The sequence below is a fragment of the Pimephales promelas genome, chromosome 18 (genome assembly GCF_988280905.1).
Source record: "Pimephales promelas chromosome 18, fPimPro1.hap1.1, whole genome shotgun sequence".
NCBI lineage: Eukaryota > Metazoa > Chordata > Actinopteri > Cypriniformes > Leuciscidae > Pimephales > Pimephales promelas.
In genome coordinates this window covers 5,071,541-5,085,812 of record NC_142786.1, presented here as the reverse complement: position 1 = coordinate 5,085,812, position 14,272 = coordinate 5,071,541, and the positions used below count along the sequence as shown (strand labels likewise).

The 14,272-nt window shown below is 41.3% G+C and overlaps 1 protein-coding gene across 2 annotated transcripts in view; it reads left to right on the top strand.

Moving 5' to 3' along the window:
- erf (Ets2 repressor factor) overlaps positions 1 to 14,272 on the top strand; it is a 33,388-nt gene extending 19,116 nt beyond the window's left edge. The window contains exons 2-5 of one of the 2 annotated variants that reach the window (XM_039681432.2): positions 4,530 to 4,749; positions 9,287 to 9,402; positions 9,504 to 10,441; positions 11,108 to 14,272. In XM_039681432.2, the coding sequence (XP_039537366.1) occupies positions 4,530 to 4,749; positions 9,287 to 9,402; positions 9,504 to 10,441; positions 11,108 to 11,665 (1,832 nt within the window). In that variant the 3' untranslated portion in view covers positions 11,666 to 14,272. Of the gene's footprint in view, positions 1 to 4,514; positions 4,750 to 9,286; positions 9,403 to 9,503; positions 10,442 to 11,107 lie in introns of both variants that reach the window. The other variant, XM_039681431.2, reaches the window with a different exon arrangement.

Below are 14,272 nucleotides of genomic sequence, written 5' to 3'. Positions count from 1 at the left end.
AGGTGGTGTTTTTACAGACTTTGCGTACAGAAAGGGCAAAAGAACGAGGCCAAGACGGATGTTGGTGTCCAGTTTCCCCTAGTTTGCGTGTAATGTTCGGTCAGATATTTGTCAGCAGGTTTGTTTTTTTGTGCCGCTACAGTTTGTACAGGTGCTATCATGTAATGCTTATGTCATATTGTTTTTCTAAGTGTGTGTACAGGGCCCTGTCAAGCGAGGGTTTTGTCTGGCGGTCTCCTGACTCCATACCCATTAGTGACAGTAACCGTCAGAGAAACAGCAGTCCCAGCAGAACCCATTGACACCAGGGGACGTGCCTGTTTTAGCTGTTATTGCGCTTTGATTTACCGTGTTTGTGTGCACGGGGTAAGTTGTCTTGTGGGCTTGTGGTCTTGAGTGAAAAAAAAGTGTGTTATGGCACACTGGTTTGTTTGAAAGTACCTCAAAGTGGTTTCTTATAAAGTCATTCCTCGGCCCTCCCAAGAGTCTGCCGTTTAGCCCGCGCCAGGGTTTATTTTATGTCCCTACTTCTTATTAAAGTATGTCAACCTGTTGATCATCACCATGCTGCCAGTGGCTTTCTCATTCACTCTTTGTAAGGCAAACATTACTATTGCTGTTGCTGGTTAGAGAGTAAAAAAAAACAGCCTGGGCTTATGTATGCAAATTTGGCATGTAACTCGTCCTGGTATAGGCAAATTGTGTGGCTTGAGTAGGTTTTTGGTGTTTTTTTTTTGATACAATCAAAATACATGGCAGACTTAGTTTGAAGCAATGCCATAGCAATAAATAGCATTATTAATTAATTAACTTGAAAAAAAAAGTCAAATCTTTCATTTACTCGCTCTCAAAGGTTGTTTCAAACTTGTATGGCTTTCTTCTGCAAAGAGGATATTTTGAAGAACTGTTTTTGCTCATACAGAGAATGTCAATGGTCATACAGGTTTTAAACCAGATATGAAGTTTGAGTAAATTAATTTTCTTTTCTTAGGTGAGCTGCCTTTTTTTAATCTGCCTTTGTGTATTGGAATCAAATGTACTTTGGATATTATAACTAGTATAGCTTTTGCATTTTGATTTCATTAATTGATTAATTGAGTTAAAAAAAATTCTCTGTGCTATACATATATTTATAGCACTAAAGTGTCTTGTTGCTAGGAGATGGTATGGGAGCCAGGGACCCAACGCACGAGAGAGAGAGAGAGAGAGAAAGGTATGAGAGCGGAGGGAAAAGGCGCACTTCTTGTGAAAGCTGAATGACAAATACACTCACGCATACGCCGTGACTCAGTGCTGACGCGCACCCACTGTGGGAAGCTTTGTGTTGCTCTGTGCCCACTCGCTCGGTGGAGGTCTGAGCCCACAAACACACAACTAATCACATATGATCTGTTTAGTGTGACATGTCTTGGTAAAATTGGAATGAATTGTGGGAAATGCATTAAACTTGAGGATCTGGAGACTTTTTAAAGTCTCATTCCTACAAACCTCTTTGTGTAACGGGCTGAAATTACAGGTTATTTGGTGGGGAGTTAAAAAAAAATTGTCAACTGGTAAACAGTATTATTTCCAGGGGGTCCTGCATTGCTGAAACTTGACAGGTTATTTTTTGTGAATCAACAACATGCAGCACTACCAGAGCAGTTCGATTCATGTTTCTTTGGCCCCGTCCACACTACTGTGTTTTCGTTTAAAAACGGAGACCTTTTGCTACGTTTGCACCTCCCGTCCAGACTAGAAAATTGGAAAAACGGAGGACTTCAGAAACGTAGACGCAGAGGCTAACGCTCGGCTCTATGATTGGGTGTTATTAGTCATGACGTATCCTTCCCTGATTCGTCAATCACTGTTTACACCGGCACGCGCATGCCCAGTGTTGGGTGAATGGTCACGTGATCTACGTTTTCAGTCGTTTTACTGTGGACTGAGATCATTTCTAATACACAGATAAAACGCTGGTGTGGACGGAGATCCTATTCGTTTTTAATTCTCCGTTTTTAAACGAAAACGCAGTAGTGTGGACGGGGCCTTAGTGTTGTCTGATTTATTAGTAAGTGACTTTCATAAGCTGGTTTGACAAAGTTGTGACTGAATGAACTTGCTGAGTAGTTAATGAATCAACATTGGTCGCACTACTGAGCTGTTACTTAAAGGGATAGTTCACTTTGAAATTAATTTTTGATATGTTTTAGCTTACCTCAAGGGCATCCAAGATGTATGCTGTTGTCTATCAGTCATATAATGCAGGTTTAGGGGGTCCACCCTTGATACACCTCTTAAGAGCATGCACAGAGAAGTCCAAATTAAACGTGATTTTAATGATTCGTAAATGTAAGTACACACTGATGGCCTGAAAGACACAAAACACGAAACGAGCGGTTTGTGTATTTAAATCGTTTTTACCTCTTGTAACCACAGCCTTGTCCAACTGATCTGAAGGCATGGGCGCTTCGGTCTGCGCATGCGCCGGAAGTGATCACTTGCGCGTCTACGTCACTCTTTGTTTACACAGAGATTTCGGAAGTTTTACCTTTCACTGTAAAGAAATAAACATATTTAAAATCGCAAAATAGAAAGACGATTTCGATATATCAAAATATGTTAAGTGAAAGCTGAAAGGTAAAACTTCCGAAATCTCTGTGTAAACAATGGGTGACGTAGTGATCACTCACTCACTATTAAACCCACTATTGTTTTATGTCTGATCTCTTGACATTTCACACTTTTTCATACATATTTTACAATAATTCATACGAATTTGTACGAGTGCGGTCGTAATATTTAGACACCTCATAAAATGCTTACGAATCGCTGTGGGATCAGATTGATCTATACACAGTATTTAGTATTTACCTCAATTATATCAGAAGTAACTGTAATTAAATTACAGATAAATTAAGAGTAATCCCTTACTTTACATTTTCAAGGGAAAAGTAATTAATTCACAGTAACTAATTACTTAGTAATTAGTTACACCCAACATTGCCCATATGACAATATTAATCACCTCTAGGTTAACCATGCGCTTATATCAAGAAGTCTAACTGATCTGCTTCTTTTCAGTTTTATATCTCCGATTTGCTAGATCTCTCAACCAAACATCTCAGTCATGAGTCAAGCCACATTGCCGACTGTTTAGCAGTTGTCACGGACAGTTAGTACCAGCCCACGATGTCCAAGTCATCCTACCGCCCCCCTGCGCAGCGTGCGTCCCTGCAGCACATGTGTGCGGTTGGCGGTGGCGGTACTGCTGAGCTGTTCTGCATTCGCTACTTAACACTGTGATAGGCTTTATAAGCAGCCAAGCTCTGAACCATCTGAAAGGGGCATTCCACTGAGTACAACAACACTTCGTACGCCAAGACCCTCTCTTTCTCTTTTGTGTGCGAGTGTGGGAATTACGCTGTTATTTTCAGTCGTTCCCACCTGACATGGTGCGCCTAAGAGATATAATCTTGGTTCATTGTTGTGTTCTCTGGTTTATTTTTTTCTTTCCTAATAGGAAATCGTGTCTAATTTAGAGTCAGCAGAATAATTTACTGCACCTCATTCTGAATCTTGTGCATGCAGACTTTGCTTTTTTCATATTTGACCAAGCACGCCAACGGCAAACTCTCAGGCGTTTCTTCAGTGTGTTTGACAGGCTTGTTTCAAAGAGCTTTTCCCCTGTCTCATACCGTCACGTTGACTCAGTGTTGTGCATGAATTTGTAATAGGTCTGTCACTTAGCATGTTGTGTAACCGTCTGTCCATGTTAACGTCCCAAAGCACAAACAGTCTCTGTAATGAGACATGAGATCCTCAAAGTCACGGCCATGTTTTTGTCTCGCCTCCAGCAACCTCCTGCTTATTTTCTTCTTTTTCTGCAAGTATTAAGTCTAAAAGTAGAGAGTGTGTGTGTTTGTTTTGACTACTGCCTCAAGGATTCTTGATCGAAGCGCTTGTTAACTAGACACTATGGAATTCTGACAACTTATTCGGACTCAGAGATGATTGAGAGAAAGGAATTGCATAGAAACTTTTACCAGATCAAAATTCAGGAAAGTTGAGGTTAATTTATACTTCTGTGCCGAATCATAGCTACATCGTAGTGTAGCCTGACGTGTGCCTTTCCAAAAACGCGACAATGCGTCAATTCTACGCGGACCGCGAGCCTTGTGATTGGTCTGTTAGAACCCCTCCCCCAGGTAAAACAAAAATCTTCGATAGCTTCACATTTCCTCCTTTTGCCTTGATACTGTGGGTTGCACCTTAATTATGCCCATGGACACTGCCTACTAGTGGTCTGCGTGTGTAATTACATGTCAACACAGACAACAACGCAGAAGGATAAATGAAATCCGGCGTAGAGGCTACAGCATAGGTCCGGCCGCCTTATGTCATTTAACAGACTGCAGAAGTATTACGTCCCTCTTATTAATCGAGATTAGATGTTGTGAAACTTACTCCCGCCAAACATTGACTAGATTGAGTCGAAGTGGCAAGACTCAAGTGTTTTTGTGTCTGACCTCTAGGGTTTGCCTTCCCAGACTGGGCCTACAAGCCGGAGTCGAGTCCTGGTTCCAGACAGATCCAATTGTGGCACTTCATCCTGGAGCTGCTGCGGAAAGAGGAGTACCATGATGTCATCGCCTGGCAGGGGGATTACGGCGAGTTCGTCATCAAAGACCCGGATGAGGTGGCACGACTGTGGGGCGCCCGCAAGTGCAAGCCCCAGATGAATTATGACAAGCTCAGCCGAGCGCTCAGGTAAAGACTTAATCTGCCTATTAAATCTTTTGTAATTTCAGTTGTGTTTGTACTCTAAACTGTTAAAGGGTAACTAAACCCCTGGTCAGAGCCTGACTCCACCCACTGGCAATATTTGAAAAATGCTGAAAAAGTGGGCGGACCCCAGCGGAGATAGAGGGGACGAAATAGATGCTAAAACACTCTATCCTGATCTTTTTCAATACTCGCCATTCCAACTCCTGACTCGCTACAGTGGTTTTGACGAAACAAGCTGGTTTTTATACAGCCAAGGTGAGCTGAAACGTGCATACGTCACAAAGAACCGCTAACATCCAATAGGAAAATTCAACTGCTGTAGCCACCGTTCAACCTGAAGAGGGCAGCACGAAGACCTTTTTACGCCATATATTGTAGAAATAAAACACTTTATACACAAATGTCAAAAAAGTTACTCGAATCAATGACTGGTATTAATAAAGATCCGTTCTTACAGATCATTAACTAAAAAAAGTTGGTTTACTGTAGTTACTATAAATATGTAACTATAAAATGATAGGATATAATTTTGGCCAAAATCTTGGTCAACCTCAGTTAAAATTTCATCCAAGATGGGGTCAGGAAACCAGTAGATTATACATTTTTGATTATTATACATTTTTGATTATTTAGAGTTATAGGCCTGTTCTCACCAATAATGGTAACTATATTAGGGTCCTATGATCACGGAATTGGCAAATTTACGCAGAATCTAGTGTTAATGTGGAATTTTACATATTTGGTTTGAAATTCTGTTTTTGTGAGGGAGAAGAACCCCCGATGTCTGGTGAAAAGGGGGAATCAAATCAACAACCCCCCCCCCCCCACCCCTTCATTTCAGCTGCAATGACGAAATCCAAACGAAATTTCCACGGCTCTGCTTTCGTCGGCAAAAAGTTAAGAAACTCAACGCTATAAGTCGTCAGTGCCGTGATGAGCAGTTCGCATGTGACTTATGCAGTGTTTCCCACACAGTGACTAATTCGCGGCCACAAAATTAACTCCGGCCGCCACATATTGCATTCGTTAATTTCAATGAGGCCCCAGACTGGACAAAAGCGAAGCGAACTCCGTGAGCGACACTGGGCGAGAGAGACGCAGAGTGTGACTTTATTTAAACTTATATAAACTAATATAATTTATTTTACTGGACAGTTTAAAGCTCAAAATCATATTTTGTTGTTACTTGAAGAGTGCAGTGTTATGTTGCATCATGCAGTGCTTGTCCTGAAAAGGCTACTGAGTAAATGTCTGTTACATCAATACATTTAAGGTCATTCCTATTTTATTTGTATACATTTTAATCATTAACTTTAAAAGCACACTAATTTTACGACTAAAATAACAGTCATGGGTCAAAAAGAATCCCAAAAATTAAAACGGAAAATATGGAATTTGGAAAAAAATATCCACATCCACACCAATGGACAATATTTTGTATATTATAAACGCATTGCAGTTATTGTCGCCTGCTGCTTACTAAAGTTGGGTGGATTCGGATTGAAAGACAATCTTTTTGACATTCATCAGCTGGAAAAAAATCCTTTCAATGATTCCAAATATTTAGTTTCAATGTTTTGTTAACGCTTTAGCTATGAGAGTTAATAAAACTTTAGTCATCATTGCATCCTTATCACTTGTTGCAACATGATTACTTAGCAACATGCAGACACACTCTACTACGCCAATAGATATCAGATATATGTTGCATATTAAATTGTGGTAATTTCTTGTGCTTATTTAATAGACCTAATTTTGAGCTTATCTGAGGACTAACTTACAGTAAAATGTTAACACCAGATTCTATGATATGCTGCATATTTGTTGTTCTTATGTATCGACTGACTGTTATGCTAACAGAGCATGATAGACTAGGATCTTCAGATTATCAACATCAACTGTGAACGTTAGTCAAGTCTCTTGTTGTTCATTTTAGTGTTATTTGTGTGGTATGCCTAAGTGTCCATTAACGGATTTGCTTCACATGAAGAGCATTTCAGATCACTCGCTTATGAGGCCCATTTCAGTTAGGATGCTGCCCATGTAGGTAGGCTAGTAGATGGGAAGGCAGTAACATTTTGTAGCTGTAAACTATAGCTTCTAGCTCAGTCTAGAATGCTTTATTTCTGATGATTTTGTGTTCTTATGTCAACTGACTTTGTGTTCAACAACACTTCTGCGTTGTTTGTCTTTTTTCCGTCCTTTTCTGTCAATTGCAATCTGTCCACTTGCCTGTTTGTCTATCTCTTCGTGTTATTCAGCGCTTTGGACCAGTCGCCATGGCAACCTGCGGATGCCCACTCAAACCTGCTGAACCTGCCTTTACCATCCTAGAATAATCAAGCCCACTTAGCGCTCATCATCCTTCACTTACAGGACTAGTTTGTGTCCTCCACTTCCGACAACTCTTTCATTTCTCAGAGATATGATCATATGAATGGAAGAGGAAGAGAGGGGGCAATAAAGCCAACAGAAAGCTATGTACGGTTCACATGTGAGGCAGAAAGTTCTTCAGCTTCCCAGTAGAGAACTCTGTGAATACTGCTGAGAAACGGAAAGAGCTCGTCTCTGTTCAGCACATGTGGAGGACACAAAACACATCCTCTTAGTTAACTCAAACGCAAAGCAGACAGGCACACACATATTCTCTTTTGACCTGGTTTACTTATACTTATTCTTAAGTTATGCTTAGAGTTTTTCTCAATTGTATGTTTGGCCAGTAAGCAACAGCCTAGCAACCAACTGGAATACACTAGCAACTTCTTAGCAACCATTGTACTTTGGGATATACCAAGAGTACCATATTTATGTTTGGTGATGTGATATTACCATTGTACTTTATTTGAGCGTATATAATTGCATTTTGGACGAGTTTAAAATCAATTTTAATTTAGGATATGGTAATATCTGAACACTTTTGGCTAATTTATTTATGCTTTCAGCTACCAATAACAGTATTTTCAGTTTAGTTTAGCACATTTTAATACAAGTAAATCTATTCTGCAGATCTTAAAATTGTTTTTTAAAAAACATTCAGTGTGGAACTAGTTGTATGGGAAGGAAATGCCTGAAGGCATTCTCTCTCTGCTCACTCTTTTCATCCATACCTAAGAGGTTGCACGTGTTCTTTAAAACTCAAACACCATTCAGACAGACTTTAGGCTGCACAGGCATCCTATTGTTGAGCTGTTGAAAATGAACAGACTTCAGACCAACAGACAATTCAATGTGTACGCATTTGTTGTATTTACCTGTTAACCTGATGCTGCTTGTAGACTGATATAGCCAGAAAGGTAATTTTATGATGGATGTTGTCTGTTTTGCTTGGTGAAAGTTAACAGAAGGCCATTTGGATCAGGATTTTTACTCAACGGCATATGTACTCCATGTATGTGAATGTCTGCACAACACACATGTGCAAAAACACTCTTTTGAAGCAAGTTCAAATGCACTTCAAAGAGCAGGGTTGTGCATGTGTAAGTGTCGTGTTCATGTGTGAGTGCCCTTTTCTGTATCGAGTATATGCCTGTGAACTTTTCAGTGCCCCGATTCACAGATCATTGTATATCATAATCATGTTTTCTCACACATGCACTCTCGGTGACATCTTAATTAAACACATTGAACCCATAAATCATTTTAACATCTGAAGCTTCAGATGGCCACAAAGTCACGTATCTGCTCTGCACATATCTGATTCTGGTTGGCTGAATCCTTTCATGTGTATGAATTTAACATGTGTATGGTATATACAATAACCTTGAGTCACTCCTTAATGATACAGATAATTACATCAGGTTAACGGAAAAGGGTTTGGTTTTTCTCTCTTTGGAAATTCTGGTCTGAAATTTTACGTTCTGACAGCTGCAGTATGAGATTTTTTCACTTCCATGTTTCTTCATTCAGAATACATCTCGCACAGCGTATCAGATAGCCAAGGTGAAAACATTGTAAAACATCATGATCTATAATTTACATTAGAAACTTAATAGTACTGTTACATTTTATATTTATTTTACTGAAATATTGGCTACAGACAAGGTTTTTTTGTGGCTGTTACACAAGCATAAAAAGTGCATGTGATCTGATTCCGTTAAATGAATGTAATTTTTGATGAATCACCTGTTTTAACTGATTATTTCTGTTATTGTAAAGTCACTCCAATTAAAGAAATATAGTGTGAGCACTTTAAAATATATTAATATAATTTATTGGTATTCCGAGTTTTCAGTTGCAGCTAATAAATGTAATTTTCGATGCATCACTTGTTGAAAGTAAAGAGAACTAGAAGTTGATGTGTTATGTGTTGGAAAACTGATCCCCTTATTTTGGAAACCTTTGGAAACATGCAAATTCAATGTTGTAGAACGGACCTTTTCATCTCTAAACTGGTCATTTCCTGTACAAAGTTTGGCAAGTGTGAGAATGTCAAATACATAAAAATGTGCAGCCTTCGACAAATTGTGACTCCTAAAATGGCTTTAATAAGTGCTTAACCATGCCAACACTGTCTCTGCAGATACTATTACAACAAAAGGATCTTGCACAAGACCAAAGGGAAAAGATTCACCTACAAGTTCAACTTCAACAAGCTGGTGCTGGTCAACTATCCGTTCATTGACATGGGCTCTGCAGGTGAAGATCCTTGCTTCTAAATATCTTTCTGAAACTCATTTAGTTTCATATATAGAGTAAAACAAGGCTTCAGCTATTAATTTCTCAACCTTCCCTTCTAGGTTCTGGTGTTCCACAAAGTGCTCCACCTGTCCCATCTGGAGTTAGCACTCATTTCCGCTTCCCTCCATCCACGCCATCGGACGTCCTCTCTCCTAGCGAGGAACTGCGCAGTCCGGGTGTCTTCAGTGCTGTGCCTCGACGCATAGCTCGTGGCTCTGTCTCCGACTGCAGCGATGGCACCTCCACCAACTCGGAGCTTGAAGAAACTGGCATAGCTCCTGGCGATGACCGCCCGGCTGACCGTGCCTTTAGAAATCTGCTCCATCCACGCTTGTCCCACGACTCCTTATTCCGTGTCTACGGTGCACCTCCCAACCCAACTGGGCTCACCAGGAGCGGGCCCCATGTGCCCACTCACAGGGTCCATCCTGATTCCTTGTCCCCATTCCCAGTGTCCCCTCTCCCAGGCCCTGGAGGCTTGCTGGGTCCTGCTCTTTCACCAGCTCTCTCCATGACCCCTACATCTCACATGCCCTACACACCTTCTCCATCCCTTTCACCCATGCTGGGCTCCCACTTCTCGTTCAATCCAGAAGACATGAAGCGCTATCTTCAAGCTCACACTCAGAGTGTCTACAACTATCATCTGAGTCCTCGTGCTTTCTTGCACTACCCCAACATTATCATCCCCCAGCCCCAACGCCCAGACAAGGGACTGGGAGGGCCAGTGGGTGTAGGTCCACACCTGTCAAGTCACCCTCTGCACCACCAGGCTGAGGAGACTCACCTATCTCCTTTCAAGTTTAAGTTACAGCCACCACCACTGGGCCGCAAACAGAGAGAGGGGCCAACCTCAGCTGGAGCCGGACATGCTCTGAATTCTGGAAGTGCTGCTGCTTCTTTCTCATACAGTGGGGAGTCTGGTTCGTCCTCAAACTCTGCCTCATCTGGAATGATGACCAACAATTCAACCCCAGGTGGTCCACCAAAGATCAAGGTATGTTCACCTTAAAATTAATTCTGAAGAACTGTAGCTTCTTAAGCCGTGTTTCCACCGCAGGAACTTTCCCCAGGAACTAGAAACTTTTGGGTGGGTCTCGGTGTCAGGAATCAGGGTCTAAATGAAGTTCCGGGTAAAAATTTCCCCCCCTGAAAGTCCCTGGTGGCGAGGTAGTACTTTTTCAGAGTTCGGGAACTTTCGGGGTGGGACAACCATGCTGATTGGTTCTTACCACTTGTTCTTTCTGCCCGATGACACGCGTTCATCCCATTCATCTCACGGTCAATGTCCGCTGGTAACAAACGTCTACTTTTATATCTAGCATTACGAGCTTTCTGAATACGTGCTTGTCTCTCTTCTGCCGTTTTGTTAATTACCTCGTTAGTAAACCAATCGCACACAAAAGCAGCACAGCTTGAATCTCTTCCATACAAAACTCAAAACAAACGCGCAGACTGGGAGGAGCAGTCGCACACAGTTCAACGTCACTATAATCTTCCCGCCCCGGACCGGTACTTAAATCCGCGGTGTAAACACAGTAAGCAAGCGGTCTGGGGCAAAAAAAAAGTTCCTGGGACAAATAGTTCCTGGTAATTGCAATGGAAACGCGGCTTTAGAGAATTAAATGGCTTTCTGTAACTCCCCATTTGTTTCCTCCTTTAGGTTGAGCCCATCTCAGACATGGAGTCGGAGGAAGAAGTCGAGGTCACCGACATCAGCGAGGAGGAGCATGAAGATGATGAATGTGATGTCTTTTCCCTTCCCCACCCCAACGGTGGCCTTGCCCCTCCACCCAACCATGATCGTATGACAGATGATGACGATCTTGAGGAAGATGTCTTCAAGACCCCAGCTGCCCCTACCTCAGGAGTTGGGCAGAATCTTCTTGGTCTAAAAGCAGAACCCAGGGAGCTGAACCTGGGCCAGGGCGCTCCCATCAGCCCTGGGGGCACACTCTGCATCCCTCTGAAGCTGCGTTTTAAACGCCGCTGGAGTGAGGACCAGCGGATGGAGGCGGGAACTGAAGAGGCTGAGGACAAGAAGAGCAGGGCAGAGAGGGAGGAGCTTAACCAGGAGGTGGGGCCCAAACTAGGGGAGGAAAATGGAGACCGGAGGAGTCCGGAGACTTTAGTTGCACCCCTGGGGACAGGCCAGAGGAGGGTGAGCTCTGAGCTGCAGCGAGCAACGGCACAGTTGTCTTTAGAAAACAATGTTTGCTGAAGAGGACGTGGTCAAACACAAACTTAGCAAAACAGAGCTGTCCTCCTTACAGGCTGAAGGCAACTGTTGCTCTCAGAAGTTACGTGAAGACCATCCGTTCAGCAAGTTCTGATGCCCGAACCATCTTTCAAACTTCTGTACATGCAGGTTCACTCACTTCAAGATGTTGCAACACTAAAAAGTAATACTGACATCTTTTTTTTAATGGATTTTAAGTAACCAGGCCCTTTCCACAAGTTGAGCCAGAGTCCCTTGCTTACTGAACCCATTCCTTTCTGTTCGCTGTGTTAGACTAACACCATCCCTCTAGTCTGATTGAAGTCTTGGACTCTTTTTCCCCCCAAGAAGCTCCCCGTTAGGATCAACTCAATACCTTTTTAAACAAAATCAAGAGATTACAGAAGTGCCTAACCCAGATGTTGATGCACCCCTGTAAAACATCAGTAGAGATGGTGATAATGGATAATTAGATTGTGATAAGTCTTTTTTGGCTTGTCATTCATGCCCATGGAAGGAAAGGTCACGGGCAAGTGGACTTTTTCACTATTAAACAGACATTCTTGGATGAAGTGAATGCAGGAAAGATCCTGCAACTTAACCCCCCCACCTAAAATTTTCTGGATATGGATGCTCTTTCTTTCTTTCTTTCTTTCTTTTTTACATACCAAGATTCAAGCACCAGACTTTTTGCAGAACCAACTTGCCTTTGGCTTTCAAACCAGGACCTTCCTGTCAATGCCTTCAGAGCCATTAATGCTATTGTGCTACCAGCCTTCACTACCGGCTCTGGACACCAACTTTCCCGAGCTCAGGCGACTTAACGGGACCACTCAACAACCTCTTAACGTATCTTAACACCTGTATATAGATTGGGGGATTTATTCTATATATGTGTTAGTCCTTCTTCATGACCACCAGCAGGATGACAAATTATAGATCACATATTATTCCTTCTCCAACTTATTTATTTAATTTGTTTTATAATGCCGTTTTAACCCTGAGGGAATGTTATAGGAATGTTGGGGCAACGTATCAGAGTGTGCTTTGAACTTCATAATCATCCCTAAAACAATTTCTACAATGCGTCTGGAAAGAACACGAACCTTCTTGGTTTTTTTAGGTGTAAATCTCAGGCATACCTCCCCACATGGCTTTCCTCTATCCAGTAGGTTGTCTTTGAATATAAAACTTCAAATGAACAAACATCTGTGCCTTTTTACGGAAGACTGACCGCCCAATGCATTTAAATGGGTTGCTTTATTGACACGTACAAGCTCACATACAGGAGAGGCCTTAGAAACATGACCTCAAACACTGCTTTTATGCCTTATTTAGTTTTGTACCTTAAAAGAAACTATCCTAAATAAGATTTGCATTTAGAGTCCATATATTCTCACTTTATAGACGTATATATTTGATAAAAGAACAAACGCTGGTTTTGATACAAATTATATTTCAGAAGGTAAATCTATATGGAAAATCTATGTAAGGAAGATGTTTAGTTTCAGGGCCCTACAGTGCTTTACTGTGAAAGAAAAGTGTTGTTATAGACGAAGCTAAACACAACTGACCAATCGAACGGCACAGCGGTCCTCGGCCTTATAAGGAACACGTATAGTTTTAACTCGACCCGTCGCTTTCGCGTTCTCCCTCTCAGTCTCTCTGCAGTGTTTTAGTTGTAGGAGGCTGTTTTCTCCACGATGATCAAGATTGAACAGGTATCGCATCCTATTTGGCTTAGCGTTTGGCGACGGCCAGCTCCATTTGTAGCAATATGCAGGGACTTTGTAGTAAATGACATCATGACCATATCCTTGAGAAAGGGACCTCAATTCTGCAAACTGACAGCTAGAAAGTGGACATGCAGCCTCTTAGCCCTCGTCTAAGGAGGAAGTATAGGACCTGACACATTTAACACTCATTTTTTTGCTTCTTTTGTTTTTTTTTACTACTTTTTTTGAGTTTGTTTGGCGGCCTTACACAGGTTCAGTATCTGTATTTCAACTGACTGCTTCCCTATTTGTTAGAAAATACTTTTTCTTTTCGCTCTCTCTTCAATATAAACCATGCTGTTTTATTATACCTTTTTTTGTTTATATTACCATTTATCATTTTTAATGTTGATATTATTGCTGGTATTTCGTTTGTACCCCTTACCTGAATTTTAACCTCTCAAGATGAACATTTTAATAAATCGTACTCCTCTACCCTCTTTGATACCATGATAGTATATTGCTCTGGCTTTGTATTAATGCTGGTTTTTAGTTGCAATTAAGAAAACCAGTCGAAGAGGGAAGAGTGACATAATGCTATCACATTATTTTTATTTTAATGTCTCTCTTTTTTGGTTGTGTACATATATAAATATATATTTTCCATTTTGAGGGGATGATGTAAGAAAAAAGGACAAATATTTCTTTGTGCTCAAGGTCTTTTGCTTCTTTCTTAAAGCTTTCCATCTGTCTCTCAATGGTTATGTAATACTTTGTAAAGAGAGACGAAACTTGACGTTACGAGGAACCGTGTATACTTTAGTTTCTCATGTGGTTTCATTTGCTCTTGTAATTAAAACTGTAATCAGGGTTCATTAAAACAGGTAAAAACGGA